The sequence below is a fragment of the Vulpes vulpes genome, chromosome X (genome assembly GCF_048418805.1).
Source record: "Vulpes vulpes isolate BD-2025 chromosome X, VulVul3, whole genome shotgun sequence".
Classification (NCBI taxonomy): Eukaryota; Metazoa; Chordata; class Mammalia; order Carnivora; family Canidae; genus Vulpes; species Vulpes vulpes.
Window position 1 is genome coordinate 120,490,597 of NC_132796.1, and position 25,817 is coordinate 120,516,413.

Sequence of the window (25,817 nt, forward strand, 5' to 3'; positions counted from 1 at the left end):
TTCATTCGCAGGTTTTTATTTGCCTGTCATAATTCTGATATTTATGTACATATATATATATTTCTTTTGTTTTTTTTTTTTGTTTTTGTTTTTTGTAAAGGGCTCATCAACAGACCAAGCAAAGGCAAACAGGGAGACCTTGGCTGCCAGGCAGGAGCGCAGTGGAGCTGGGAGACCAATCTTTCCTTCTTCCTTTTTCTTTTTTTTTTTTTTCCGCGTCTGTTTTTATTTTTCCTAGGATGGGATCATCAAAGCTAATTGCTATAAAACCTAGAAACCACCTAGAGACTCAGACATCTGCCTACACACTAGCGGCATATGGGGAAAGGCAAGAGCACACACTTTCAAAGTCACGGTGTATTTACATTCCCGAGGTTGAGGGGCAGGGGGGCGAGGGAGGGCACTACTCGGGCCGGCAGGGGGGCGGCTGGAGGGTCCTGGGCTGCGGGCGGTGGCCGGGGCAGCGGGGAGATGTGCCTGCCCCCCACCCCCTGGCGGTGCCGGAGGCCACTTGGATGTTGTCTGGTGGGCACCGAAGGCAGCGTGTGTATGGAGCTCCTGGAAGCCGGCCGCGGGGCGGGGCGCAGGGGGGCAAGGTGCCGGCGACCGAGGCACCGGCAGGTGGGGACCCTGGGCTCTCCAGATGGCCTCCTCTGCAGCCGCGGCCAGCTCGCCCAGCTCCCGACCTGGCTGGAGCAGATGGTGGGGCGCCCAGTCCCATCCCCAGTCCCGGCCGGGCCATCCGCGGAGCGGCCACCCCTACGTCCTCTCGGCCCAACCGCGGCTCAAAGGCTGACGAGGCGGCCCCCGAAGGCTCCTGTGTGGGTGATCGGCCCCCAAGCTGGAACAAAGCAGTGCGTGCCCAAGAAGGGGTGCAGCTGGGTTTTGGCAATAAAGTGGGGACCAGGGAGTCAGAAGGGGTTTGGAGGCAGCGAGTTCCTCTCCTCTGCCCCCAACTTCAAGCCTCCCCCAGGCCCAGGGCCGGAGGCCGGGGCCCGGGCCTGGTACAGAGAATGGACGGAGCCTCAGTCCCAAGGTGAGCGCAGGTGCTGGGCTTGGAGGTCTCGGCCTCGGACCCCCCGTAGCCCGGCCCTGGCCTTGGCCCTGCCTGGCCTTGCCTGGAGCCGCTACTCTAGGGCCCCGGCAGGGTTGATGGGGGAGGCGGCCCCTGAGCTGTCGTTGCCGCCTGCCGCCTCCTTCTCCTTCTTGCCGCTGTACTGGCCGATGAAGGAGCCGTCCTCGTTGAACTGCACGTCCACGCTGCCCCCGTAGTCGGCCAGGCTGTCGTCACTGCCCAGGGGCTTGATGTCCCCATTGAGGGACGGCTGGCTGCTGCCAAAGGCCTTCTCCTCGTTGTCACTGCAGGGGCAGAGGGCAGGAGGGAGTGGGAGGCTGCCCGGCGGGAGCTGGCGCGTGCTGGCTGGAGGGAGGAGGCTGGGGCCCGGGTTCCACCTGCCTTTCATTTGCTCTGAACGCACTGGGGAACCAGTTCCCCCCTTGGCACGCACCCCAGGATCCCGGGGGCCGTGAGGAAGCAAGTGGGCGCTCAGCCTGTAGGTGAGCCAGACAGGGGCCCTGGTCCAGCTGTCACCCCTTGCCCAGCCCGCGGAAGCGTGGAGCTGGGAAGGTGACAGGCAGGCCCAGAAATGGGGTGTCAGTGTGGGGACCAGGTGGAGCATGCTGGCTTCTCCCTGAAACAGGGCGCTGCCAGGCCAGAAGGCTGGGGGAGCCCCGAGCCCCAGCAAGCAGGGCCCAGTGGCACTCCCAGGCACCCTCAGGAGGGTCCCTGCCATCAGGCTCTGACAGGATCTTCCCACCACCCTGGTCTTACCTCTCCAGGGACCTGACAACACCCAGCAGCACAAAGAAGAAAGAGAGACAGGGTCAGACATAAAAGTGAGGGGGTGCGGGGCGGCCGGGCGGCACGTGCTCTCACCCCCAGCTCACCTGTACTCGCCGAAGGTCTCGTCCTTCATCGGCCGGGCCTCGGAGTCCACCTGGGTGTCCTCCTTATCCTTCACTGGAGACACAGAAGGCCCCGCTTTGTCTCTCACCCCGCCTGACTCCGGACACTGGGCCCCATCCCCAGCTTAGAGACACGGGGGAGGCGCCCCCTCTGTCCTCTGAGTGCCCTCCGCACCCCGGAAGCCTTCAAGGCGCAGCACTCACCCCGCGCGGGCCTCGGTGCCACCTGCTGCTGCCTGGCTCAGAAGCCCCGTCGGGCCCCGCCCGCCCCCACACGCCCACGCCACCCTGCCAGAGGCGGGGGGACCCAGGAGGGCTTGTAGCTCCACCTCCCTCGCCCAAGCCCCAGCCCAGGGGTTACCTGAGTATTTGCCCCCTTTGCTGCGCTTGATAAAGCAGAGGATGAGCAGGATGAGGAGCAAGAGGATGATGGCGCTGATGAAGCCGATGAACCAGCCCTCCGTGGCGAAGCCGGCGGGTGGGAGCCTCACGCGGCCTGCGGGAGGTCGGGGAGCAAGGCCCTGAGCGGGGGCCGGGGACACACGCGCTCTCAGGCCTCTGGCCCTGGGGACTGGCAGGGCAGGGAGGGCCAGCCCGCAGACAGCCGGGGCCGGGGGTGGCCGCGATGACCTGGGGGTGAAGCAGGCTTGAAAGGGACACCTGGGGGGTCCCTGAGGGGCTCAGCATTTTGGCTCCACCTTCGGCCCAGGGCGTGATCCTGGGGACCCGGGATCGAGTCCCACATCGGGCTCCCTGCATGGGGCTTGCTTCTCCCTCTGCCTGGGTCTCTGCCTGCCTCTCTCTCTCATGAATAAAAAAATAAAATCTTAAAAAAAAAATGAAAGTGACACCTGGGGGGCCCCTCTGGGCAGGGGGGGGGGGCAGGACCTTTGGCGAAGATGACTACTCCGGAAGCAGTTAGAACGGAAGGATCCGATAGGGGCCACTTAGGGCCGGGCCTGCTCCGGCCTGGGGCCCTGCGCCCGCCCCCCTGCGCTGCCGAGCCTCACCGGTGCCGTTGGTCTTCACGGCCATCTTCAGCAGCACCCGCTCCTTGAGCAGGTGGATCTCATAGTCGGTGTCGGGCTGCAGGTCCCACTGCGTGTAGGAGCTCTGGTTGTAGCTGACGTACTGCGGCGGCAGGTGAGGGCCCATCTTCTCGTCTGCGGGGGCGCGGGCGGCAGGGGTAAGCAGGTCGGCCGTGCAGCGCCCCGCCCCCCCCCCGGGGCCCCTGCGAGCTCACCCCCCAGGGCTTTGAACCAGATCTGGAAGCCGAAGTTGCACTGGCCCTCCTTGGGGACCCAGGAGACCACGCTGTAGTTCTCGCCAGCCATGGCCGAGATGTTGCCAAAATCCGGGGTCCCTGGGGAGCGAGAAGAGGTTGTGGGACCCCGAGGCCGCGCGGGGCCGCCCCCCCCGCCCCGGGCCCCGCGGCTCACCGGACAAGGCCATGGTGCCTCCCTCGCGCACGATGGCCTCCCCGGGGCCCTCCTTGGTGGTGGCCTGCAGCTGGAAGCGGTAGCGCAGGTGGGGGCTCAGATTGGTCAGGTTGTGTGTCCGCAGCTCGGGGTCCGGAAGGTCAAAGGACAGCTGCTCCTTGTCCCCGTCGTCCACTGCGAGGAGAGGCGGGGAGTGGGCCTTCGGGCTCTGCGCACCCGCCCAGCTCCCCTGCACCCGTCAGGCCAGCGGGGGCTCGAGTCGGGGCCCGCGACCCACGTACGGGGGTGGTAGGAGAGCACGTAGCCGGTGAGCACGCCGTTGTGGCTGAGCGGGGGCTGCCAGTGCAGCAGCAGGCTGGTATCCGACTGGCACTCCAGGTGCAGCGCCTCAGGGTGGCCCGGCACTGTGGGGCACAGACACGGGTGGGGGCCTTGCCCGGGCCTGCCCTGCGGTGGGGGAGGGCGGGCGCAGGGGCAGGGGGCCCACGGCTCACCTCCTTCCGGGGTGCTGAAGGTCATCTCGCTGGCGGGCCCCAGTCCTCGGCCATTGAAGGCCCGCAACTCCAGACGGTAGGAGCTGTAGGGCCTCAGGCCCCCCAGGACGGCGCTGGTGGTGTTGGCGGCCACCACCACGTGGCCTCTGTGGACATGCCTTTTGCTGTGCCTCCTCTGACTGCCCTCCCACCAGTACGTCACCTGTGGGGGGTGGGGGACAGGAGACTCCACAGGGGCGGAAGGCGTCCGGCACTGCACACCTCGGTGCGGGCCTCCCATTGCCCTCCGTGGGGACCCCTCCCTCACACCCCGAGGACTCCTGGGAGAGCAGTTCACAGGCGGCACAGGCCCACCCCAAATCCTGCTACTCCTGGCGGCCTCACACCTCACCCTGGGGATCCCCCACCACCACGCCTTGAACGCTTCCTTACATTGTATCCTCGGAGGTGGCCCTTGACCTGGGCTGGGTCCACAGGCCACCACCGGACCAGCACGGCGCTCGAATTGAGGATCTTGATGCCTTCCATCTCAGGGCTTGCCTGCGGGTCTGGAAACAGCCGGTGACATGCACGTCGGTCTGCGGCAGCCGGAGGCCAGCCCACAACCCTCCCGCAGGAGGAAGATGGATGTGGATGCTGAGTGCGGGGCAGGCAGTTTGGTGAGCAGGGCATGTGCTTGGGGTCAGGGTCTCTCCTCGCAGACGGTTTATTGGTTGCAAGGGAGAAAGGATCTCGGCCAGGCGATCAAAATTAGTATGGGGTAGTGTTCCAGATGCAAGGAAAGGAAAGGAGCCGGACGACCAGACTTGAGGGGGATCCTGGGCTGGATCCCCACTGACGCGGTTGGCACATCGGCTGCCCGCTACATAACCACGGGGTGTCAACGCCAACCTCTGTACTTTCACGAGGGCACTTGGTTATAGAAGAAACTGTCCTGACTCCTGGGAAGTGCTCTACCAAGAGCCCCGGCGCGGAGGGAGGGCCGTGGGCCACCCCAATACTCACAATCTTCCCCAGAGTAGCCGATGGTGATCTGGGGCTCAGGGCCCTTGCCCTGGCTGTTGACGGCCTGGACTTTGATCTCATAAGGCACAAAGGTGGAGGTGTTGGACACGACCAGGAGGGGGTCGCTCACGATCTGTTCCTGCCAGGCACCCCGTGTCCCCTGAGGGCGCCATTGGACGCGGTACTGAACCTGGGGGGCATTCCAGTCCATCCACCTAAGCGGCTAGAGGGGGGTGGGCGGAAGAACTGGTTGGCCAGGAGCACCCCCTCTCTGGCCCGCTCCCAAGCCCAGCCTCATGTCCTGTCATCCTCTGGTCCCCAGCACAGCTGCGGGGAGCAGCCAACGCCTGGATCCTGGCCTGATGTCCCGGGGCATGCTCGGCCCGGGGCCCCTCACCTTCCAAGTGATGACCATGTTGCTGGTCTCGTTCCCTTCCCCCTTCACGTCCACAGGGTTCTTCTCTGGGGCTGGAAAGTAATGTGTTAACACATCAAAGCTGTGGGCTCCTGCCGAGGCTGTGAAGGCCAAGGACGGAGGAAGGAATGGCCTGGAAGTCAAGGGCCAGCAGCTCTGGGGGAACCCTGCCTCCCAGCTCCCGCTGGGAGCCTAGAAGCAGAGGGGCTCAGTCATCTCTTCCCCTTGTGCCCCACGCGGCTCACCTGCCTCGGGTGTGACCACAGTCTCAGAGGCTGGGCTGGGCTCCCCGGGGCCGTATTTGTTGATGGCCGTCACTCTAAAGGTGTAGTGGACGTAGGGCGACAGCTTGAGGGTGGTGGAGGTCTGGTTCCCGGGCACCTTGCCCAAACTGTACCATTTCTCAGGCGCCATCTCCTTGTCTTCAAATTCAATGTCATACTCTGCCAAGAAGGGAACCGGCGATTGGGCGGGTGGCACGTGGGGGAGGGCTCGATGGGGGTATGAGTCCGGCTCTCCCCGCGGAAGGCATTCCCAGAGTCCCGCGAGGAACTGTGCGCCCCAAACACAGGCGCGTGCCCCAGTGAGGTGGCCAGTCCCGGGCCGTGGTCGTGGGAGGAGGGAGGCCCCAGGAGGAGGAAGGCTAGCAGGGGCGGCCGTAGGGAGGTGGGGGGTGCCGTGCTCGGGCCTCTTACTCTCGATGGGGGCGTTGTGGTCCTCGGCGGGTCTCCAGGACAGGCGCACCTGGCTCTGCTTCAGCAGGTGGCGATCGGACAGCTCCAGGTGAGGCACCGGCCCGGGGCTCCCTGAGGGTCACAGAGGGTGGGTTCCCCGGCCCACACGCTGGCTGAGCACCCCACTCCCCAGCTCGAGAGGGCCCCGTGCCCCCCGTGCCACTGGTCCCGGGACTCACCCACCACCAGCAGCTCTGCCCTGCCCTCCACCATGTCCAGCTCGGTGCCGGCCACGCAGCTGTAGTTGCCCTGGTCACTGTAGTCCACGCTGTGGATGACCAGGCGCCCGTCCTCTATGAAGTACCTGCCGGGGGGGGGCATGCTTGCCCGTTTGTTCTGCTGCCACCCCTCCCCTCCCCTCCCTCTCTTGCCAGACCGTCCCTGCTCAAAGCAGGGGTGTTCTCCCGTGGATGAGGCCAGGAGGCCTGGACATCCCACTTTCCCCACTCTGCCCCCTTCCACCAGGCCCGCACTTGTCACTGTCCCCAAACTCCTGGAGGTTTCGACCGTCCCCTCGCCAGGTGATGCTGTGCTGCAAGGAAGGGTCAAAGGAGGCCTGGCACGTGAAAGTCACTTTTGAGCCTTTTTTCTCGATTGCACTCTGTGGCCCCTGTGTGATCTGAGTGGCATCTGAGGACAATGATGGAAAGGGAGGGTCACTCCTGTGTCCTCCAGAGGCCTTAACCCTCCCTCCCGGAGGTGTTGCCGATCACATGGGGGGGGGGGGTATCACCTGACCTTTGACCTGCAGGTTAGCCACAATGGTCACGTTGTTCTGGTCGTTGGCAGCCTGGCAAAAGTAGTGGCCAGTGTCATTGGCCTGGAGGTCCCGGATGCCCAGGGTCCCGTTGGTGTAGGGGAAGAAGCGTTCATCCTGTAGCACGGTCTTCCCTTCCTTGTCGAGCCTAGTGTGGGCAGGGCAGGCCCGGCTCAGACCCCATCCGGCTGGTCGCCCCACGCCTCAGCTCCCCGGGGGGCCGGATGACTTGGAGGTGCCCCTTTCGGGGAGGGGTCACTCACCACTGGACACTGGGCACAGGAGCTCCAAAGGCCTTGCACAGAAGATAGGCCGTGCTGCCCTCGACCGCCATGTATGTCTCGTTGTCAGGGGTCAGGATCTTGGCCGGAAGCTCTGGGGGAGAAGCAGTTACAGAGGACAGGGCAGGACTCAGGCCAGGCGCAGGGCTCAGGCCGGCCTCTCCCAGGCACGCTCTGGGCATCCTCGGGTCCCCAAGAGCCCTGCCCGTCTGGTTTCCCTCTGCCCTCTGACATGCCTCAGATACGCCTCCCACCCCAAGCACCCAGGTTTTCCCGATTACTTGATGCCCCAGTGACCGTCCACCTGTTCCTGAAGGCCCTCCTGGCCCATCTCCGGGAGAGGAGCCACCAGGCCGGCCTCGGCACATCCGGGCCAGGGTGAGCCTCCGCTCAGGGCCATGTGGTGGCCAGAGCACTCTCTGAAGCCACCTTTTCATCTGTAAATGGTGTGCACCCCCCACCCCCCACCCCGCACTGCTGAGGACAGCGGGCGAGATTTGGGCGAAGGGCCGCGGTGCGGCGAGAGGCAGCCACGGTAGACAAAGCAGCCGCGGGCTGAGTCAGTCCGGTGGCCTCGCCGGGTGGGCTGCAGGACGGACAGACAGACAGACGGGTTACTCACGAACGACATAGATGTAGGCATTGGCCAGCAGGAGCCCGTGCCGGTTGCGGGCCTCGCACTGCGTCACCATCGTGTCGCTGGGCTGGACGTTGCTCAGGATCAGGGCCCCACGCTGGATCCGGTACTTCTGGTCCTTGGCCAGCTCTGCGGGGGCAGCGGGTGGCGGGGGGGGGGCAGGGCAGAGCAGTGAGGCACGCTGAGGCCCCTCCTCGCCGTGCCCCCCCCCAGGGGCTCCCGTAGTCCCTGCCCCTGCCTGGGACCGCACTCACCCTCCACAGGAATCCCGTTGATCCTCCAGGTGACCTCGGGTTGGGGCCTCCCCTGCACTTGGCAGTCCAGGCGGGCAGTCTCTCCGGGGCCATACAGATGGCTCTGGGGCTTGTGCAGCCAGTAGGGGGCAGCTGCGGGGGCAGGAGCGCTGCCCTGAGCCAGCGCTCCCCCAGCCCCAGCCCCTGCGCCCACCCAGCCCCGGGACAGTGGGCGTCGCGGACGGCTGTCACCCGAGGCCACTCCGGGAGCCCGTGCCACCCAGCGGAGGCAGCGTACCCTCCACCGTGACGTAGTAGGTGTGCCGGTCGCTGCCCAGCGAGTTCTCGGCCAGGCACCGGTACTCGCCGTCGTCCTCCTCTGCCACGTTCAGCAGCTGCAGGGTCTTGTTGTGGTTCTGGTAGGTGACTCGGTCCGCTGGCATGGGGCCACTGGGGCGCAGCCACTTGATGCTGGGTGTGGGGCTGCGGGGGGCCGACGTGGAGGAAGGCCAGGCGGGAGAGCACAAGGCTGCTCAGCCCGGCCCCGCGACACGGGCCCCAGGGTCTGCCCCCCCCACCCGGGGCACCCCGACTCACAAGCCCTCGGCGATGCACTCCAGGACCAGTGGCTGCCCCTGCAAGGCTACCAGGTGGCTGCTGGAGTTGGTGGGGAAGAGCAGGCGAGGCTTCCTGTCGATCATGCTGTTGGCTGGGGGGAGAAAAGGGAGTGGGTGGCGTGGCCCACGCTCTCTCAGGGTCGCTCTCTCTGGTCGAAGTTACCAAGCAGGGGACTCCCCTGTGAGGCCCTGGGGCCTGTGTCCCCTCCTCTGCTCAAGGGAGGGCGCCATCTGGCCTGGGAGGAAGACTGAGGTCATTTGATCTTTGGGGTGGATGGTGCCTGAGGGGGGGGGAGAGAGAGAAGGGGGGGAGGTGCATGAGTCTTTGGGACTCACTGGCCTTGACCCGGAGGTCAATGGGTTCCTTCTGGATGATGGTCCGGGTGCCAGGAAAGTGGGCATGGCAGATGTAGTCTGAGTGGTTGTCCGAGGTGAGCACGTTGGCGAAGTAGAGATTGCCGTTCTGGCCCATTGTCACCCGCTCATCCTGTTTGATGTGCAAGATCTCTGTGGGGCGGGCAGGGGGCAAGGAGGCGAGGGTCAGGCCCCATCCGGGAAAGTCTACCCCCTGACACCTCCGCCCCGTCGGGGGCCCCTGGCGGGCACCCACTGCTATTCATCCAGTAGATGCGCAGCGGCTCGGCGCTGGGTGGTGGGTGGCAAGGCAAAATGACCGACTCCCCTTCCTCCACCTCCACGGGCTTCACCGTCTCCTTCGACCACTTGGGGGCACCTAGAAGGGACAGGGAAGCTGGCACTGGGTCCCAACTCTCCTCCGGGGCGGGGCAGGGCGGGGCCCGGGGAGAGGCGGAGGGAGAGCGGCTGAGGGAGTCCCCGCATCCGGAGGCAGACGCTCTGGGGGGGCCTTCTGGGCTCAAGGCTGAGGCCGGCTGCCTGCAGAGCGGAGGCTGGGCAGGGGACCAGATGGCTGCGAAGGGTTAACCCTTCACAATTCTCAGCTCCCACCCAGAGGCCTAGCATGGGCGGGGGTGGGGGGGAGGCTGTGGTGCAGTGATGGGGGAGGGGAGCCGGGGAAGGATGTGGGAGTCACAGACCCTTCCATCATCCTGACACGGAAACCATGGCAACAGTTCCCAAGGTAACCAGAGGGGTGGAGAGGAGAGAGGAGCATGCTCGGGAGGCAGAAAGCTCAGGGAGGATGGGATGCAGAGGGAAAACCCCAGGGAGAGCGCGGCGCAGATAAAGACAGAGCTGCAGAGCGGCAAGGAGGGAGAAGGAGGGCCAGGCTGGAGGTGGAGACGGGGCAGCAGGGAGGAGGGAGAGCGGAGGAAAGAGGCCACGGAGTGATGGGGGAGGTGGACATGACCGGAGACGGGGAGGAGACGGGACTGCAGAGGCGCAGAGGGGATGGGAGGCCAAGCCCAGGCAGTGACTCAGACAGACACAGGGAGGGACGAGGCAGGCCCCGAGGCCAAGACGGGGCAAAGGCCAGAGGAAGAAGTGGCAACAGAAGGGGAGCTAGAGGTGACCGGGAAGACAGTGGAGAAAGGGACAAAGCGCGGGAGGGGGCCACCGCTGGGGAGCAAAGGAGGAAGGTGGCTGGGCTGGCAGGGCACCCAGTCTCCCCCCCACACTCAGCCACCAGCTGGGGGTGCAGGGCTCCCTGAGACCTGTCGGGGACCCTCTCATGTGCCCCGGGCCCTCCCAGGCCCCTGCAGCGCCTCGCACCCTCGGCCATGAGCTGGATCTCATGGGACATGGCCGTGCCCAGCTTATTGCTGGCAAAGCAGCGGTAGGTGCCCTGGAACCTCTGGGCAAAGTTGCTGTTGTTGCCCGTGATGGTGAAGGAGCCAGAATGTGGCGCCTGGTGCACGGTCACACCCAGTTCTTCCTTGGGTTTGAAGTGGACGCCATCCCGAGTCCAGCGGAACCTGCGGGCAGAAAAGGGCTCAGAGGCCCAAGGCGCTGGACCCCAAGACGGGGCTGGAACAGGCCAGGGCAAGGACCAAGGGTGATGAGCGAGAGAGCGCGGGGCTGGGGGACGCCTGGGCGCAGAAGTTGGTGGCCCGGGGGGGCATGAGCACTTAGACGCCGAGCTCAGCAGCCAACGCCGGGGCTCCGGGGCTCGGAAGGTGAAGGTCACTCACTGTACTTCCGGTTTGCCACTGGCCTCACACTTGAGGCTGATGTCATCTGTGGGGAAGACGACCAGGCGCCGTGGGGACTGTTCCGTGATGACAGGTGGCTCCATCACTGGGGACAGGATAGGCAGACACGTGGTAAGGATGGTGTCTGGCTGGCTTCACGGCCGCGACCCCTGTCCCACCGCGAGGGAAGCAGGGCTTGAAACCCCTAGAGGCCCCGAGGCTAAGGGGGGTGTGTGTGCGAAGAACCAGGCTGGGCCTCGAACAGAGGGAGAGATGGGGACACGGTGCACAGGTAGAGAGAGACGCAACAGGGAGAACCAGGAGCAAGAAGTACAAGGAGAGACACCTGAGAGAGAGATGAAGCCAGAGACAGAAACCGGGGAGTCACAGGGAGAGAGGGGAGCAGAGGACAGGAGAGGGAGCAAGAAAACCCCGGCCAGGGCGGAGACAGAGCAAAGATGGCCCACGGGTCAGGGAGCCCGGACAGGGAGCCAAGAGCCAGAAACGACGGGAGACCCGCACCGGGCACAGGGCTCATGGGGAGAGGGGGCCCGCTGCACCCCTCTTTCCCTGGCCTTCTGCGAAGCACTCCCCCCCACCCGGCCCCAACTTACCGCGGTATCCTTCATCTAAGAAGTCCAGGCAGCAAGGGAGAGAGCGGAGAGAAATGCTGACACTAGGCCCCAGGGGGCCTGAGCTCCCCGCAGGCCCCCTGCGGACAGGGAGGGAGGGACCCCCCAACGTGGGGGCTCCATGCCAGGCTGGACCTGTGGCGGGCGGAGGCCCAGAGGACGGGCCGCAGCCTGATGGCTGGTCTCCCGGTGGGTAATGCCCACAGGGAGCCAAGACTGGAGACACCTGTGCCTCTTATGAGGCTGCCCTTTGGACCGGCCCTTGAATCCCCCCCACACCCCACCCTGCAAGGCCTTTGCAACTGACCCCGCTTCCACCTAGGGTGCCTCAGGGGGGGGCAGGCAGCCCAGCAGCAGGGCACCCTCCCCTGCTGCAGCCCACTTCCCTCCTAATCCAATTAGCACAGCTCAGTGTTTTCAATTACCCAGGCCCAGCCCTCCGAGCCGGCTGCCCCTCCCCCCGAAGCCTCCCAAAGGCCCGGCTGCCTCCGACTTTCCGTCGCCCGCAGGGCTGACGCCAGCCCCCTTTCTCTCCTTCCTTCCTCCCCGCCTACCTGCCACCGAGCTCCCCGGAACGGAGGCCAGAGCTGCTGCCTCCCTGCCCCAGGACTCGGCCGGGGCCGGGGCGGCTGTGAGGACGGGAGAGGAGGCGGGGAGGCACTAGTGCGCTTTGTCTCTGCAGAGCGACCTCCACTAAGGGCCCCCAGGAGAGAGGAGGCAGCTTCCTGGGGACACTGCAGCGGGAGCCCTGAGCTGGGGAGGGGCCAGTACAGGCAGCCCAAGAGCAAGAGATAGTGACTGGGATGGGGAACGGGATGGGGGAAATCGCCTGGGTGGAGAAAGCAGGAAAAGAGACAAAGGGGCCTGGAGGGGCAGGGAGGGAGACAGCTCTAGCTGGAGGACAGATTCCAACAGGGAGGCACCAGGCCACCCATCATATTGCACTGGGGTCAGTCACAAGCACCGGCCAGTGCCCAGGGCAGCCTCCTTCTCTCTCCTCACTCCTCCCTTTCTCCAAATCCTCCCTGCCCTGCACACGCAGACACACCGGGCCAGATGGCCCAGCCTGCGGCGAGGTAGCAGGGCAGGCCAGACTGGTGCCCAGGGTCAGGCCTGAAAAGCAACCAAGAGGAGACAGAGGGGAAGGAGGACGAGTACATGTGTGTGACCGTGCAAAAGTGGGACTCCGGGCAGACAAGTGAATGCTCCTGGGTGTACTGCATGCGGTATGTTTGCCTCCCAGCGTGTTTGTACACGGGTGTGTCTTGCCACAGTACATCTGAAGGCTATGTGCGCGCGTGCTTGCATTCAGTATTGCACACCTGCCTCCGTCTGTGTGGATGGCTCTGCTCCTTTGTGTCTAAACCCCTCGCCTGTGTGTGACTCTGTGTGTGTGTGTGTGTGTGTGTGTGTGTGCTGCCTATGCATCCTCTGAGGGTCTCTGTTCCTTCTGTACATCTGTGCCTGGTTGGATACAGGTGGCTTCTCTGTGTCTACCCACACGTGCATCTGCGTGCATCTGTAATGGGAGTCTGCATAGGCATGACTTCGTGGATCTCCATGTGCGTATGGAAGGGGACATCCCCACTCTTTGTCCTGTCGCTCCCTCTCCACCTCCTCCACACCCTTGGTTGCCTTCCCCCAAAGCCAGGCACCTTCCAAGCCCATCTCCCTTGGCCCCTGTCCCATTCCTGGCACAGACAGAGACAGTCCTCCCCACTGCCAGCCCCCAGCTCATCTCTCGGTGACACTGGCCTGCTCCAGGTCCAGACTCAAGAGACAAAGGTGGCAAGGTGAGGGAGAAAGGACTCGAACTACCAAGGAGCAGGCACAGGATAAACATCATCACAGTAACACACACCCCACACGCAAACGGGTACTCACACGTGACCCCAAGTCACATGCAGCTACTAGGATCAAATGCTAACAGTGAAATACCTGCAGACCTTCACACACCTGACCAGTAAGTACAATAAGTAACAGTTATAGCGACTCACAAACTTACGCATATAGGAAATCGAAGTCACACTCAAGAAAATCCATATTTAGTCAATCACAACCACCCACGTCCACACACACAAAATACACAGTCTGTGCGACTCACAAGCACACGCAAACACTCATGTTTTCTCACAAGCCTCCAGCCATACTCCGCAACCTCCACACACTTACCCACTTACACACTCCACAAATGAAGGGTTCCAGCAGTCCCACCCTTCGGCCCCACCGAATCCTAAGGATCCAGAAAGTGGCTGGGCCTTTGTACGGGGAGTTTTGTCCCATCTCCCTTCACAGACAGGGCTACCGAAGGCCCGAGACGGGATTACCCGCGTCAGGAGGGCGAAACTTGAATGCAGGCCTCTTCACAAGCCAGCGGGGACCAGGGGCGCCCCCCACCTCCCGCTGCCCCCACGCGGCGCCAGGTGGGGGAGGGCGGGCCCGGGCGCGCCGAGCCCGCTGTCCGTGGTCCTGAAACCGCCCGTCCCCTGTCCGTGGTGCTGACGCGCCGCGCGCCCGCCGCCCCCCTCTCCGGGGGCCCGGGGACCATGCGCCCAGTCCGTGCCCAGGACAGTGGGAGCCAGCAGAGGCGAGGAGGCAGATGATAACGAGGAGGCCAGCGCGGCGGCGAAGGGAGGTGTGAAGGCTCCCTCGAGCTACTCACATTCGTCGGGGATCTGGATGAGCAGGCAGGGGCTGCAGAGAAGGAGAGGCCACAAGTACCGCAGCGACACGGCCATCTTCCCGGCGGCGCCGGCGGCTCGGCACGGCACAGCCGGCCGGGCTCGGCTCAGGCTCCGGCCGGAGAGAAGGGGGCCGGTGGGCGGCTTGGGGCGGGAACCGGGGGTGGGGGCGCTGGAAGAGGGAAGAGGGAAAGGAAAGGTGGGGGAGGAGAGAGGAGAGAACGGACGACTTTAGTGACTAACATCTGGGCGAGCCCGGGCTCCTGGCCCCGCCCCCCGCCCCGCCCCCAGCTGGCCGGTTCCCCCACCTCTCCCTCCCCCGCACTTTGGAGGGAGAAACCTAGAAGAGTCTTAGCGCTGGCTAGGCCTCCAGGTGCTCTTCCATTCCCTTTCTCCTGTCTGTGCCTTCCGCAACAGCTGCCTCTCCAGCATCAACTTGTTGCCCCAATCAGCTCCCCTGGGCATGCCACAGGCCACTCTGCATGTGTGGATGTGGATGGGCACGTAGCCAAATACGCACATGTGTATTTATGCAGCTGTGTGTGTGTGTGTGCAGGAGCACATTTGTGTATGTCTTCTCCGAGAGGTAGTGCACTCACGAGTGGGTATGTGGGAGAAACAATGCATGCGTCTAGATAGCTGTGTGTGCACACAGGAGCATGTGTGTGTCTTCTCATGTGTGGGGGGATGAACCCTCACATTTGCCATCTCTGTGTGTGCACACAAGCGCGGTTGCACATGTAAGTAGAGAACTCTTCTCGGTCCCGTTGCTCTGGGTTTCAGAGCCAACTGATCTCTGGGTGCTGTTCAGGGCTAAAAAGCTGGTGGGGGGCAGTGGGATCTTGGGAAGTGGGGACAAGGAAGGGAAGAAAGGAGCCCAGAAAGGTGGCATTTCACAGAGCAGTTTGAGGAAATGAAAGAAGGGGGAAGGAAGCCTGACGTCAAGAACTGGCAGGACAAAGAGAAGTAGGAAAACACCTCTCAGGGGCAGCCCAGGTGGCTCGAGAGGTTTAGCACCGCCTTTAGCCCAGGGCGTGATCCTGGAGACTCGGGATCAAGTCCCACATCAGGCTCCTTGCATGGAGCCTGCTTCTCCCTCTGCCTGTGTCTCTGCCTCTCTCTCTGTCTCTCTCATGAATAAATAAATAAAATCTTTTAAAAAAAGCACCTCTCAAAAAAAAAAAAAAAAACAGGAAAGCACCTCTCTGTCCCTCAGGCCCCTGGGGGGCAAGAAAAGTGACTGTGGCTTCTCTCCTTCCAGATGCTGCAAGCCAGGGTCAGGGCAGGGATCAGGGGAGCTCTGGGTCAGTGTTTCTGTAACCTCCCAAGTGTCTGGCAGGCCCAGGTCTTTTTCTGAGTTTTCAGGACTCAGCTGCAAGATATGTCCACCCAAGCCCAAGGACACTGCCACACCCACATCCACCTGTATGCAAGAAGCCCCGAAGACTGGAGGCCCAGGGAAGGGGGATTTCTCTGCTAACGACTAGAAGAGGAAACACACTCCCAAGCACACAGCTGACTCTGACTCCAAACAGGAAGCGGTGTGAGAAAGAGATAAACAGAGAAAGTGCAAGAGGGTTGTAAAAGTAGGTTGCTGGTCTCTGGTCTGTCAAGAGAGCTTGAGGCTGGAGCTGGGGTCCGGATGCCCTCCCCAAGACCGTATTGGACAGCTTCATTGTGCCCAGCAAATGCCTTAAGAAGCGGGTAGGCAGGCCTGGAATGCCATGCTAAGGCATCTAGACTTGGTCAGGAGGCAACCAGGAGCCATGAATTGGTCTTGTGTAAGGTGACCCAATAAGGGTGGTGATTCAACAGACTGCCTAGGGAGTAGGTAGGGAAGATGGATGGTGGTGAAGAGCAGTCAGCTTGGAGCTTTCCCACATCCAGAGCTGGAGGGCCAGGGGGAGAAGCGCCAGGATAGGCCAACATGGATGGGCTGAAGGCCAAGAGAATGACTTGGGAGGGCAGGGAGTGGTGAACACATGGCCAATTCCCAACTTGCAAGAACTGAGCTGGGGCCCAGAAGGGTGGAGCAACAGCAGACCTGTTCTGCCCCCACCTTCCCCCCACAAAGCCAGTACAAGCAGGGTGGGCCCCAGGCAGCCTTGGCCTCCACTTCAAGGCCTGTAGGAAACAGTAGGAGACTCAGATCAGAGGGCAGGCGATCAAACAACAACCTTGGGAGCTCTGAGCACTCTAGTCTGAGGAGGGGGAGGGGAGAGAAACCAGGGAAGGGAAGCTCAAAGAAGGGCCTTCCTGCTTGGAGGAGACCTGAGTGTTCCCTTCGCAGGAATGACGATCACTGTGGCTCCTCTTTGTCCTCAAAATCCAGGCTCCCAGAATGGGGCTCGGCATACATACTGTGGGTGCATATGCAGGATCAATACAATACTTCCGAGCCCCTGGTCCCCATGCTCCGCCCCGTCCCAACGCGCCACAGTCTCCTGGCATTTGCCATCCCGCTTGCCACTGGCCCGGGCACGCAGACAGGCGGGAGCCAGAAGGTTGAGGCCCCTGACAGCTGGGAGGGGGTTGCCTCCTCCACTCCCACTGCTGCTGGATCTCTGATCTCTCATCATTCCTCAGGCAATTACGGAGCAAGCAGCTCAGGTTGTCAGCTCAGCAGGCCCCCCAACCCCCATCAGCACCTCCAGGGGCACGGAGGCAAAGAGAGTGTTCCACAAGCTGGTGTACAGATGGAGCCAAGGCCGTGTCTGCGAGGGGTGGGGCCGGGCTGGGGAAGACTGAAGGGTGACAGACAGGGTGAGAAAGAGGCAGGAGGGAGCAGGAGAGGCTGAGAAGTGGGGCTGGGGGAGGGAGGACAGGGAATGGGAGACAAAGGATGCTGGACCACCACCACAGTAGCCAAGATGGAGAAATCCAGCAACAGAGACTGGCCCTGGAAGGGGTGGGGGGGGGGGAGAAAAGGGGGTACAAAGGGTGAGAGACGGCTGCAGAGAGCCCAGATGGGAAATGGTCCAAAGACCAAGAAGGGTGAGTGGTGTGTGTGCGCATGTGCATGGGGCCGAGTGCTGCCTCCCTGGGCATCCCTGTGCCTTGGGGGGTGTGCCAGGCAAGGGACAGAGGACGAGGAGGGAGATGGGCCTGAGAACGGGGGCTTCATGGGCTTGCAGCTCAGGCTGGACGAACAGACAAATGGCAGAGATGCTGCTGAGCCAGGGCCACAGAGACAAAGCCCAAGACAACAGAGCAGCAGGTCCCTGGCCACTTGTGGCACTGGGGCTAGGAGACGGTCGTGGGCAAGATGAGTGAGTCCCAGAGGAGGCGGGGACCCCCGCAGTAGGGAGGGAGAAGCACTCAGAGGATCCCAGTGGGGTCCTTCCAAGATTTCTGCCAGGGCAGAGTGCCCGCGCAGGCCCAACGGCGACTGTCTGCGTGCACGCCTGCACCCTGGGCAGGGGGGACGCACAAAGGCAGGCTGCTCAGGAGGGGGTCCAGCCGGGAACCCCTCCCCAGGGCCCCCCTGCGCAGGCAGGAAGAAAGGGCGCGGCAGGCACCGAGGCAGACTGGGGTCCACTGGAGCCCGCGGAGCTCCGCCCCTTGCCACACCCTGGCTGGATCCTGGTCCTCGGTCGGTCCCCTGGGGAGTCCTCTCCTCGGGCCTCCTGTCCTCTCTGACTGTCCCGTCCTCTCTGCCCCTTCCATCTGATAAAAATGCACCTGCTCCAGGGACACGTGGCGAGAGGGCCCTCCAGCCCAGGGTCTGCTGAGAAGGGCAGTGTCCCCAGGCCGCGAGGCCCGAGCAGGGGCAGGGCTGGGGGCTCAGGGTGCCAGGTGCGTGAGATGCTCCGAGAGCGCGCACCAGGTCCGCGCGGCCTGGGCCTGGGGAACGGCCGCGTGCAGGGACGGGATGGTCCCCGCGCCGGCTCCTGAGCAGGGCTGCGGGGGGCCTGGGAGCCTGTGGGCGTGTGCGAGAGGGCGTGGGTGTCACCTGCACCCCGTACACCGTGTTCCTTTAAGGCTCCTCCTCGCCCTCCCCCCCAGGCTGTGGCTGGCGGGTTTCCATGGAGATGGAGCCCAACTCCCTCCACTGGCAGCCAGAGGAAAGCCTGCCTGCCTGCCGCAGCCTAATGGCTTATTTAGATGATACATAAAGGAGGCTGCTGAGTGGGCGCCCCCACGCGTACCTGGGGGCCTGGGAGTCTTAAAGGATTGCCACCTTGTCCTTGTGGTCCCCCCTGCCTCGCCCCTCCCCAAGGCGCTCCCCAGAGTGAGCCCTCAGCCCCCTCAAGGCTGCAGTCTCCAAGGCAACAGCAGCTCACCTGTAATGGACCATTCTCCTTAAAGGATGAGGAAGGGGTGGGACAGAGGTTAACCCTTCAAGGGAGAGCAGGGAAGAGAGACAGTCTCCAGTGGGGGGGGAGCTCAGGGCCGCGGCCGGACAGGTTTCCTCCCACCCCCTCACGTGTGTCTCAGTCAGGTGCCCTATTTTATTAAATAAATTCGCGGATACAACTTACCACACACCAGGGACTCTTCTACGCACTTTTACATACGTCACGCAATGAATCCTTCGAATCCCCCCGGGGAAGGAGGTGCTATCCTGATCCCAATTTTACAGATGACAAAACTGAGGCTCAGAGAAAGGTCATGGTCGCCAGGGCTGAGCTTCGAGAGAGGGTGGAGGTTCCCAGAGCCACCAAACACCACTGGCGGGGGCGGGGGGCGGGGGGTCAGCTCACCTCTCAGGCACTGGGCATCCCAACATGTGTACCTGCTTGTGTTCCCGGGGGGCCTGGACGAGGATGGCCTCCGAGCCTCCAAGCCGTCCTGCCCCCTAGGGAAGGGCTTATTTGCTAGGCAGATGGCAGGCAAATGCGGGGGGCAGGGAGGGAAATCTTGGGAGGAGGCCACGTGGAAGTAGGATGTGACCCATATCACGCCTCAGCACAGAGCAGAAACCATCCCATGGCTAGGCCCTGGGATTTACACGACACCCCCCCCCTCCGAGGACGCCATCCAAGAGAAGGCACATTCCTTTCCCTGTTAGGCCTGGGGACAGCCGTGCAGAAGGGGAAACTGAGGCCCAGTGGAGCAGGGGCCAAGACTCCAGCCTCCCAGACTCCGAGAATGCCAGGGCTACAGCCAAGTTTCCCATGCGCAGTTGGGGAAACTGATGCCTGCGGCCTAAAAGCTGCCCCCCCTTGCCCCCCCCCCCAGCCTTCCCTTCAGCTCTGACAAGCGGGCTAAGAACGAGACCAGAATAGCCCCCCACACGCCTAAGAAGTGAACCTGCCACTAGAGGGGGCTTTGGGGGCCCTGCTAGGGGCCCGGCGTACGTGCCACTGCTGTGGGCTGGCAGGGCCGGCCTGTGGAACCCGAGGGACGAGAAGGCAGCAGAGCGGGCAGCGGTGCAGGGAAGGTGCCAGGCAAAGAAGGGAGGCAAGGAGCCCCAGGCTGCTGCTCAGATCTGCCAGTCCTGGGACACCTGGCCCAAGGAGCGGGGAGGAGGCGGGGAGGGGGTGCCTAAAAATGGCTCAGAGACTGCCAGGCCCCTCCAGCCCCTCAGGGCTCCCGCTCCCAAAGGGCTAAAGAGCAGAGGGGGCACAGGAAGCCTGGGGTGGACAATGAAGCCTCTGTTGTCTCCAGGGCCTCAGCATTCCTAAGGCATGAACGCAGGAGGCCGGGGGAGGGGTCAGAGGGCGCCCCCCCTCCACAACGGGAAGCCCCATATCATGTGTGTCGGGCGTCGAGGCATGCCAGCCTCTGCTGCCACCGCCATCCGCCCCGCCCCTTCCCAGCACAAACCCATGGGGCATCTGAGGGGACCCATTCGGGCCCAGAAGGACGCGTGTGCCCATGCTCCCTCACGAACACACACAGATGCGCACGTGCAACCAGATATACGATCCCCACACATGCAAAGAAGACTACTGGAAGCTACGCACACACCCGGGCCCAACACCACCCCCATGCAAACGTCCAGCCTGGCTGCCCCCTCCCAATCGGCCCGGCTCCAAATGCTCTGGACTGGCGAGCTGAGGGAGGGGCTCCTGGGACACATCTTCTCCCGTCCAGCTCCTCGGGCAGAGTGACATCAAGATGGACAGGCTCACAAGGCACCCTTGGCTGAACACACAAAGCCCAGGCCGCTGTCCCCTCCTGCTCCACCCAATCCAAGGCTGACAAAGCCATCCCTGGCGGGTTTAGGGCCAGAGGTTGGCATGGGCTGGTGAGAGGCGGGACAGCGGCTGGGTGCTCCCTCCGAGGTTTCCTGACCTGGGGAGAACATGAAGGGGCCCAGGCAAGCTCCTGAGGCCCGGCGTGCTGGGGCATTGGACAAAGAAAAGCTTCCAGAAAGGCCAGGGATCTAGACCCTTCCCCTGCAGAGGGACCCCCCCCCAACACACCATAGCCTTCAGGAGCCACAAAGATCCTGTTGATATGTGGGGGGAAGGCAGACTGGCCTTGCTAACTGCCTGTCCCCCAGTCCTCTGGCTGGTGGCCAGCAGGCGCCTCCTGCCCACCGTCCAGGTCAGATGAGGCCCCTACAGGCGGTCTGGGCCCAACCCAAAGGCCTGGAGCCCACTGGAGGAGTGCTGGGGACTGCAGCGCTGTCTCCCCGGGGCCGAGGCTCAGAGCTGGGGCCAAGCTCAGGGCGACTGCAAGTGGGGCAGGGGAGGAGCAGAGAGAGGAGACAGACAAAAGGGGAAGCAAGAGACTGAGACAGAGCCCAGGGCACCAGCGGGGAGGGGTGGGGCAGGCAGAGGCAGGGGGAGGGGAGGAGGGAAGTAGTGCACTCCCCTCCGAGAAACTCAACTGAGCGGGGAGAAAGGCGACACCTTGGTGGGGGGAGCGCATTAGAGCTGGGTGGCTGGCCCGGAGAGAGCAGTGGGGGGCAGGGGAAGCAGAAGGGAAGCGTTCAGGATGGGCCGGGTCGGGTCGGAGCAAGCCCGAGGGTGAAAGACTGGAGGGCAGGGCCTGCTGAAGGCCCATCCCGGGGGGGGGGGGCCCCACCCAGGGACCCAAAGCTCGAGGGAGGAGCAGGCAGGGAAAGGCAGCCGCCTGCTTGGGACCCTAAAGGGAAGGATCAGACCCCCTGCGTGCCCCATTGTCTGAATCACAGGCTGGGGCGGGGCCCCTGGGACTGCACTCGGCTTGTCATCTCCCCACCTCACACCTGCAGAGGGGAGCCTGCAGAGCAGGGTGGCTGGCCGAGATGCCCGTCTCGGCCCACCTCTGCACAGGACCCCCGTCTCTACTCTATTCTCCCCTACCGCCTCCCCGCCAAGCCCAGGACAACCCTACAAACCCATCCCCCTCGCCCCAGAACTGTTTAATCTTTTGCTCAAGAAGGGGGTCCAGGAAAAGCTTCCGTCACCTTTGCCCTGGCTCTCCTGGCGGCTGGCCTGGCACGGTGGGCCACGACTGGCATGGCCTGGCTGGGCCCCTCGGCGAGGCCACGCAGCCCTCGCTGGCCGCAAGAGCGCCCCGAGACGTTCTTACAGCTGCGGCCATTTAGAGTGGCACAGAGGCTGCCTCGGAAGGAACCCTGGAGATGGACGAGTCCGCGCCCTCCTGTGCAGCCAAGAGGGCTGAGACCAAGCAGGGAAGGGACCGGGGCCCCAAGTCACTGGGCTGGGGAATGGCAGGTATGGCACGTGGGTCGCCTCGTCCATGCTCCCCAGCCGGTTCTGCCCAAGTGCGTGCCACGGAAGCCACCCTCCACGGCCGCAGGACGAGGCCACTGGGAGAGGAGCCCACGCCCCACCCGCCGGAGGAGACCTCGGACCGGGCCCTCCATCACTCCTTGCCTCCCTCTTCCCTTCAGAGTCACAAAGGAAAAAAGAAAACCAATTCATTCCCTCTGAGGACAAAGACGGTGTCGGCGTGGTCTGTGCCCGGCTTTCCCATCGGTAGCACGGAGCCCGGCCCAAGTGGGCGCTTGGCAGTGAGCAGCTGCCCAGCCGAGGGCCGCCCGCGCCGCCCGGAGCTCCTGGGCAGGGAGGGGCTCATCGGTGTGCAGAAAGGGGAGCCGGCCGCCTCGGGGCGCTGTGCACCCACTCGGGGCTCTGCAGGGGGGGCTGGAGGCTGGGCACTGGGGGAGGAGCCTCTGGGGAGCGGGCGGTAGCAAACCGGGGAGACTGAGGCTGGCGTGTGCTGAGCGGCGATCAGATCGCCAGCAATCCTTAATTTCTTTTGTTCTTTTCCGTATATTTGAAGGGTACCACGCAGACACAGGTATGATGGGAAAGGGGGAGACCAGAATGCAGCAAAGAGAAAGGACGAGGAGCCGGAGGACCTTCCGGGTCTCAGCCCTGACCCCAACTTGCCTTGTGGCCACAGCTAGCCGAGAGCCCCTGAAGGCTGGGGAGCCCATGGGTGCACGTGTGGGTGCTGCATGGGTGCGGTGCCAGGAGGGAGGCTGGGCCAGACTGAGTGCCACCACCTGCAGCAAGGAGCTGGTCAGGAGTGAGAGGCCCCAGACAGGGCTGTGCCCCAGTCGCCCCATAAGGGACAAGAAAGATGATGCTGGGCAGCCGTTCATGAGAAGAAAGGCTGACTGGCTTATTCACTGTCAGGGCCACGTGAGTCAGCAGAGATGACACTGGGCTGCCCAGAAGCCCCTGCCCGTTGTTGGGTGGAGTTAACTGGAAGCGGGGCACCTACTTGGAGGGGGTGTCAGGGCTCCAACTCCTTGGGGCTGGCAGATGGCCCCGGGGCTGCCTCCTAAGACCGGCAGGGATGAGCGGGGCTCCAGATCCCTGTAGGGGGCAGCAGGTTGTACTAGGTGCTCTGTGCAACCCTTGCCAACCAAGAGATCCCAAAAGTCTGCCCTGAGGAGGGGGAAAGCTGAATTACAGGCCCCTCCCGGCGGGAACGCACGGAGACCGGCTCGGGGACCCGCTCGGGGAAGGAGCGCAGCGGGCAGGGACAGCGCCCTGGGCAGCTCGCCTCCCGCAGCCTGGCCCGGAGCCACTGAGACCCTCCCTGCCTCGCCTCCACCGACCCACCTTCTGCACCCCTGTGCACTGCCGCACACCCACGGGCGCCCAGGCTGACCTCACGCAGCGCACCCTTTCTTGGCCACGAGAGCCTTTCAGGAATTAAGGCTCCAGACACACCCTGCGCCTCCGCAGGGGACCCCGGTCCCGGAGCAGGCGTGCGGGGGAGCCCCGGGGAGTCCGGGGCCGGGGTTTGGAACGGAGGAGGAGGAGAACAAAGCCCCCCTTCCCCCTCCACCCTGCCTTGGGGCGGAGGGTCGGGCAGCGCCCAGCCCCGTCCCCACCCCTCCCCCACGGCAGGGGCGGCCCGGGCCACCCCCACGACGCCGGCGGCAGGATCCTCAGCCCAACGGAGCCCCGGACTGGGGAAGAGGGGCAGCCACGCCCAGGGCCACACCCCACGGCGGCCGACGGGGGGTCACCGGTCCCCACCGCGCTCCCTTCCTCACCCCCGCGCACACCCGCAGGGACGTGCCAACTTCAGCCCCCACCTGCCCGCACAGGCCCTGCCTGGCTCCCCGCGTGGCGTCCCTCTCCCGGTCGGCCTTCTGGGCGTCGCCCAGGTACCCCTCACCTGTCGGGCTCCGGCCCCCGGTCTCCTTCCCCCGCCCGGCTCCCGTCCGCGGGGCCCGGAGCCCGGTGCCCGGCCTGGGTGGGGCTCCGGCCACCCCGCCCGCAAGTGCGGGCAGCCACCCCGGGCAGGGCCGAGCGCGGGGCCGGGGGCGTCGCAGCCGCAGCCGGGGCGCGAGGGCAGGCCTGGCCCGCTTACCTGCGCTGCGGCTGCCGCTCGGGCCGCCCGCCCAGCCTCCGCGCACGCCGGCCTCGGACCCGCTGCCCGAGCGCGTCTGCGATGCCGATGCTGCGGCGGCAGCGGCGGCGGGGCGGGGCGGGCGTGCGCGCCGGGGAGGGGGAGGGGAGCGCAGGGGAGGCGGGGGAGGAGGGAGTGAGATCACCTCCCCCGCCGCCCGCCCCGCCCCGCCGCGCCCTCGCCCCTCGTCCCCGCGGACCCCGGCTGCGGACCCCGGCTGCTGAGCCGCGCGCGGCCCGGGACTCGCCTGTGGCCCCCCGCGGGAGCTCGGTGCGACCCCCGCCGCCAGGTCCCCCGGACCTGCGCCCGCGGCCCCGGAGTCCCCGGCCCGGGAGCGCCCGCGCCGCAGTCTTGGCTCCGGGCAGCAATCGCGGGCCTGGGGTGCCCCCGGGGCGCGGGGCTGGGCGGTGGGGAGACATCCCCCGGGCCTCCCCCGGGCCTCCCCCGGGCCTCCCCCGGCCCTCGAGGGCGGTGGCGAGCGGTGGGCGACTCCACGCAACGCAGTCCCCGGCCGCGCCCTGGTCGCGGGGTGTTTGCGCGCCCCCTCACCCAGGGACAAGATTCCCGAGTCCCCGGGGTGTCTCCCCGAATCCCTCCCATCCTGGCCACCCGGTCCGGTAGGGCGCGCGGGCCTCGAGTTCAGCCCACCCTAACGACGCTCCGGGGGCGCAGGGAGCCCGGAGCCAGGGGCGGGGAGGTCCCGGGAAGGGAGCCCCTCGAGCTGCCACTCTCCATTCCTAGATCCCCCTCCAGCTCCCTGCCAGCTTCCCCGGGCCGCGTTTTCTTTCTTTGTCGCGGGGGTTGGCCCCATCTCGACCTTTCCCGGAGGCCCCACTGCCCCCGGCAGCCTGGCACTGGGAGCCTGGAAGGAGCTCCTCCCCAGAGCGCCCCCCAAGCCCCCGCCCCTCCCCCACCCCCACCCCGGCCGTGACCTCCGTCGGGAGGCGGAGGGCGCAGCTATTCCGGACTGAGCCGAGCCGGCCGCAGGGCAAGGAAGGCCTAGGGCCCAGATGGCAGATTGCAGCCCTGGTGGCCACGGTATTTTTATGAGCATGCCTGTTGCCCAGTGAAGCATTCCGGGGCCTTCCACTCAGCCTCTGAGACCCTCCGAGCCCGCAGGAGGCCCAGGTGGGAGGGCCCCGGGCATCCTGGCCTGGACTTCCCTCCCGCTGGCCCAGGCGCCAGCTTCCCTTTCCCCTGGAAGGGGACCCTCAGTGGGGTCTGCAGGCGAAGCTCCGAGGGGCCTTTAGGAGCCTCGCTGAGGGGTACAGGCTCCTGAGGATGGAGGGCTGGGGAGCAGGACAAGCCAAGGGAGCCCTGCCCCGCCCCCAGGGCTGCCAGTGCCTCCCCCACCCCCACCCCCTTTGGTTCCAGTACACCCCGCGTGGGAGTGCTGGCAACGCGCCTGTGCCCGGGGCGCAGCCCTTTCAGGAGCAGGGCAGACGCTGGGGCGCCGGAGGCCAGCGGGGATCACACTGAGGGCCCCCCTGGGCGCGGGAGGGGAGCGTCTTCCACGGGCCCTGGGCTGCTAGCTGCTCCCCGCCTGCTCTGATCCCACCTCTGAGAGGCCTAGCCTCTCTCCTCTCTGGCCTCCTCTGCCTCCACTCACCCCACAGAGATCCCGGCCTCCCCCTCCTCCCCCGACCCCACAGCTCCTTTACTCCTTTCGGGAATCCAGGGTGGGATGGGAGGCTGATGGCTGGGACGGCAATGACAGGAGGGAGGAAACGCGGAGCCCTGAGCTCGCACCCCCTAAACGCATATGATGGCTTCAGCCCCCCTGATTAGCCGAGCACTCCTTCCTATGATGACGCTCAGTCACATTTCTTTTTTTTTTTTTTCAGATTTTATTTATTTATTCATGAGAGACACAGAGAGAGGCAGAGACACAGGCAGAGGGAGAAGCAGGCTCCATGCAGGGAGCCCACGCAGGACTCCATCCCGGGTCCCCAGGATCACGCCCGAGCTGAAGGCGGCGCTGAACCGCTGGGCGCCCCGGGCTGCCCTCAATCACATTTCTTGAGCCGTCGCCGTCCCGTTAGGAA

General features: G+C 64.7%; 1 protein-coding gene across 9 annotated transcripts; it reads right to left on the reverse strand.

The window, feature by feature from the left end:
• L1CAM (L1 cell adhesion molecule) lies at window positions 1–24,622 on the reverse strand. Of its 9 annotated transcripts, none has more exons than XM_072744068.1 (29): window positions 24,421–24,622; window positions 22,630–22,724; window positions 13,980–14,170; window positions 11,300–11,314; window positions 10,686–10,791; window positions 10,267–10,469; window positions 9,188–9,310; window positions 8,914–9,084; window positions 8,558–8,669; window positions 8,259–8,443; window positions 7,982–8,113; window positions 7,713–7,856; window positions 7,073–7,184; window positions 6,791–6,957; window positions 6,526–6,682; window positions 6,232–6,356; window positions 6,014–6,124; window positions 5,564–5,761; window positions 5,301–5,371; window positions 4,904–5,126; window positions 4,331–4,446; window positions 3,899–4,100; window positions 3,686–3,808; window positions 3,405–3,578; window positions 3,209–3,328; window positions 2,976–3,128; window positions 2,327–2,461; window positions 1,948–2,020; window positions 1–1,359 (listed from the first exon to the last, which is right to left on the reverse strand). In XM_072744068.1, the coding sequence occupies exons 1-29, from the start codon at window positions 24,505–24,507 to the stop codon at window positions 1,128–1,130; spliced, it is 4,056 nt and encodes a 1,351-aa protein (XP_072600169.1). In that variant the 5' UTR covers window positions 24,508–24,622; the 3' UTR covers window positions 1–1,127. The 9 variants fall into 9 exon arrangements, with proteins under 9 accessions (XP_072600169.1, XP_072600173.1, XP_072600171.1 ...); XM_072744072.1 differs by lacking the exon at window positions 24,421–24,622 and adding an exon at window positions 23,734–23,841 and having other exon boundaries at window positions 1,937–2,020; XM_072744070.1 differs by lacking the exon at window positions 24,421–24,622 and adding an exon at window positions 23,734–23,805.
• Window positions 24,623–25,817: the final 1,195 nt, after the last annotated feature.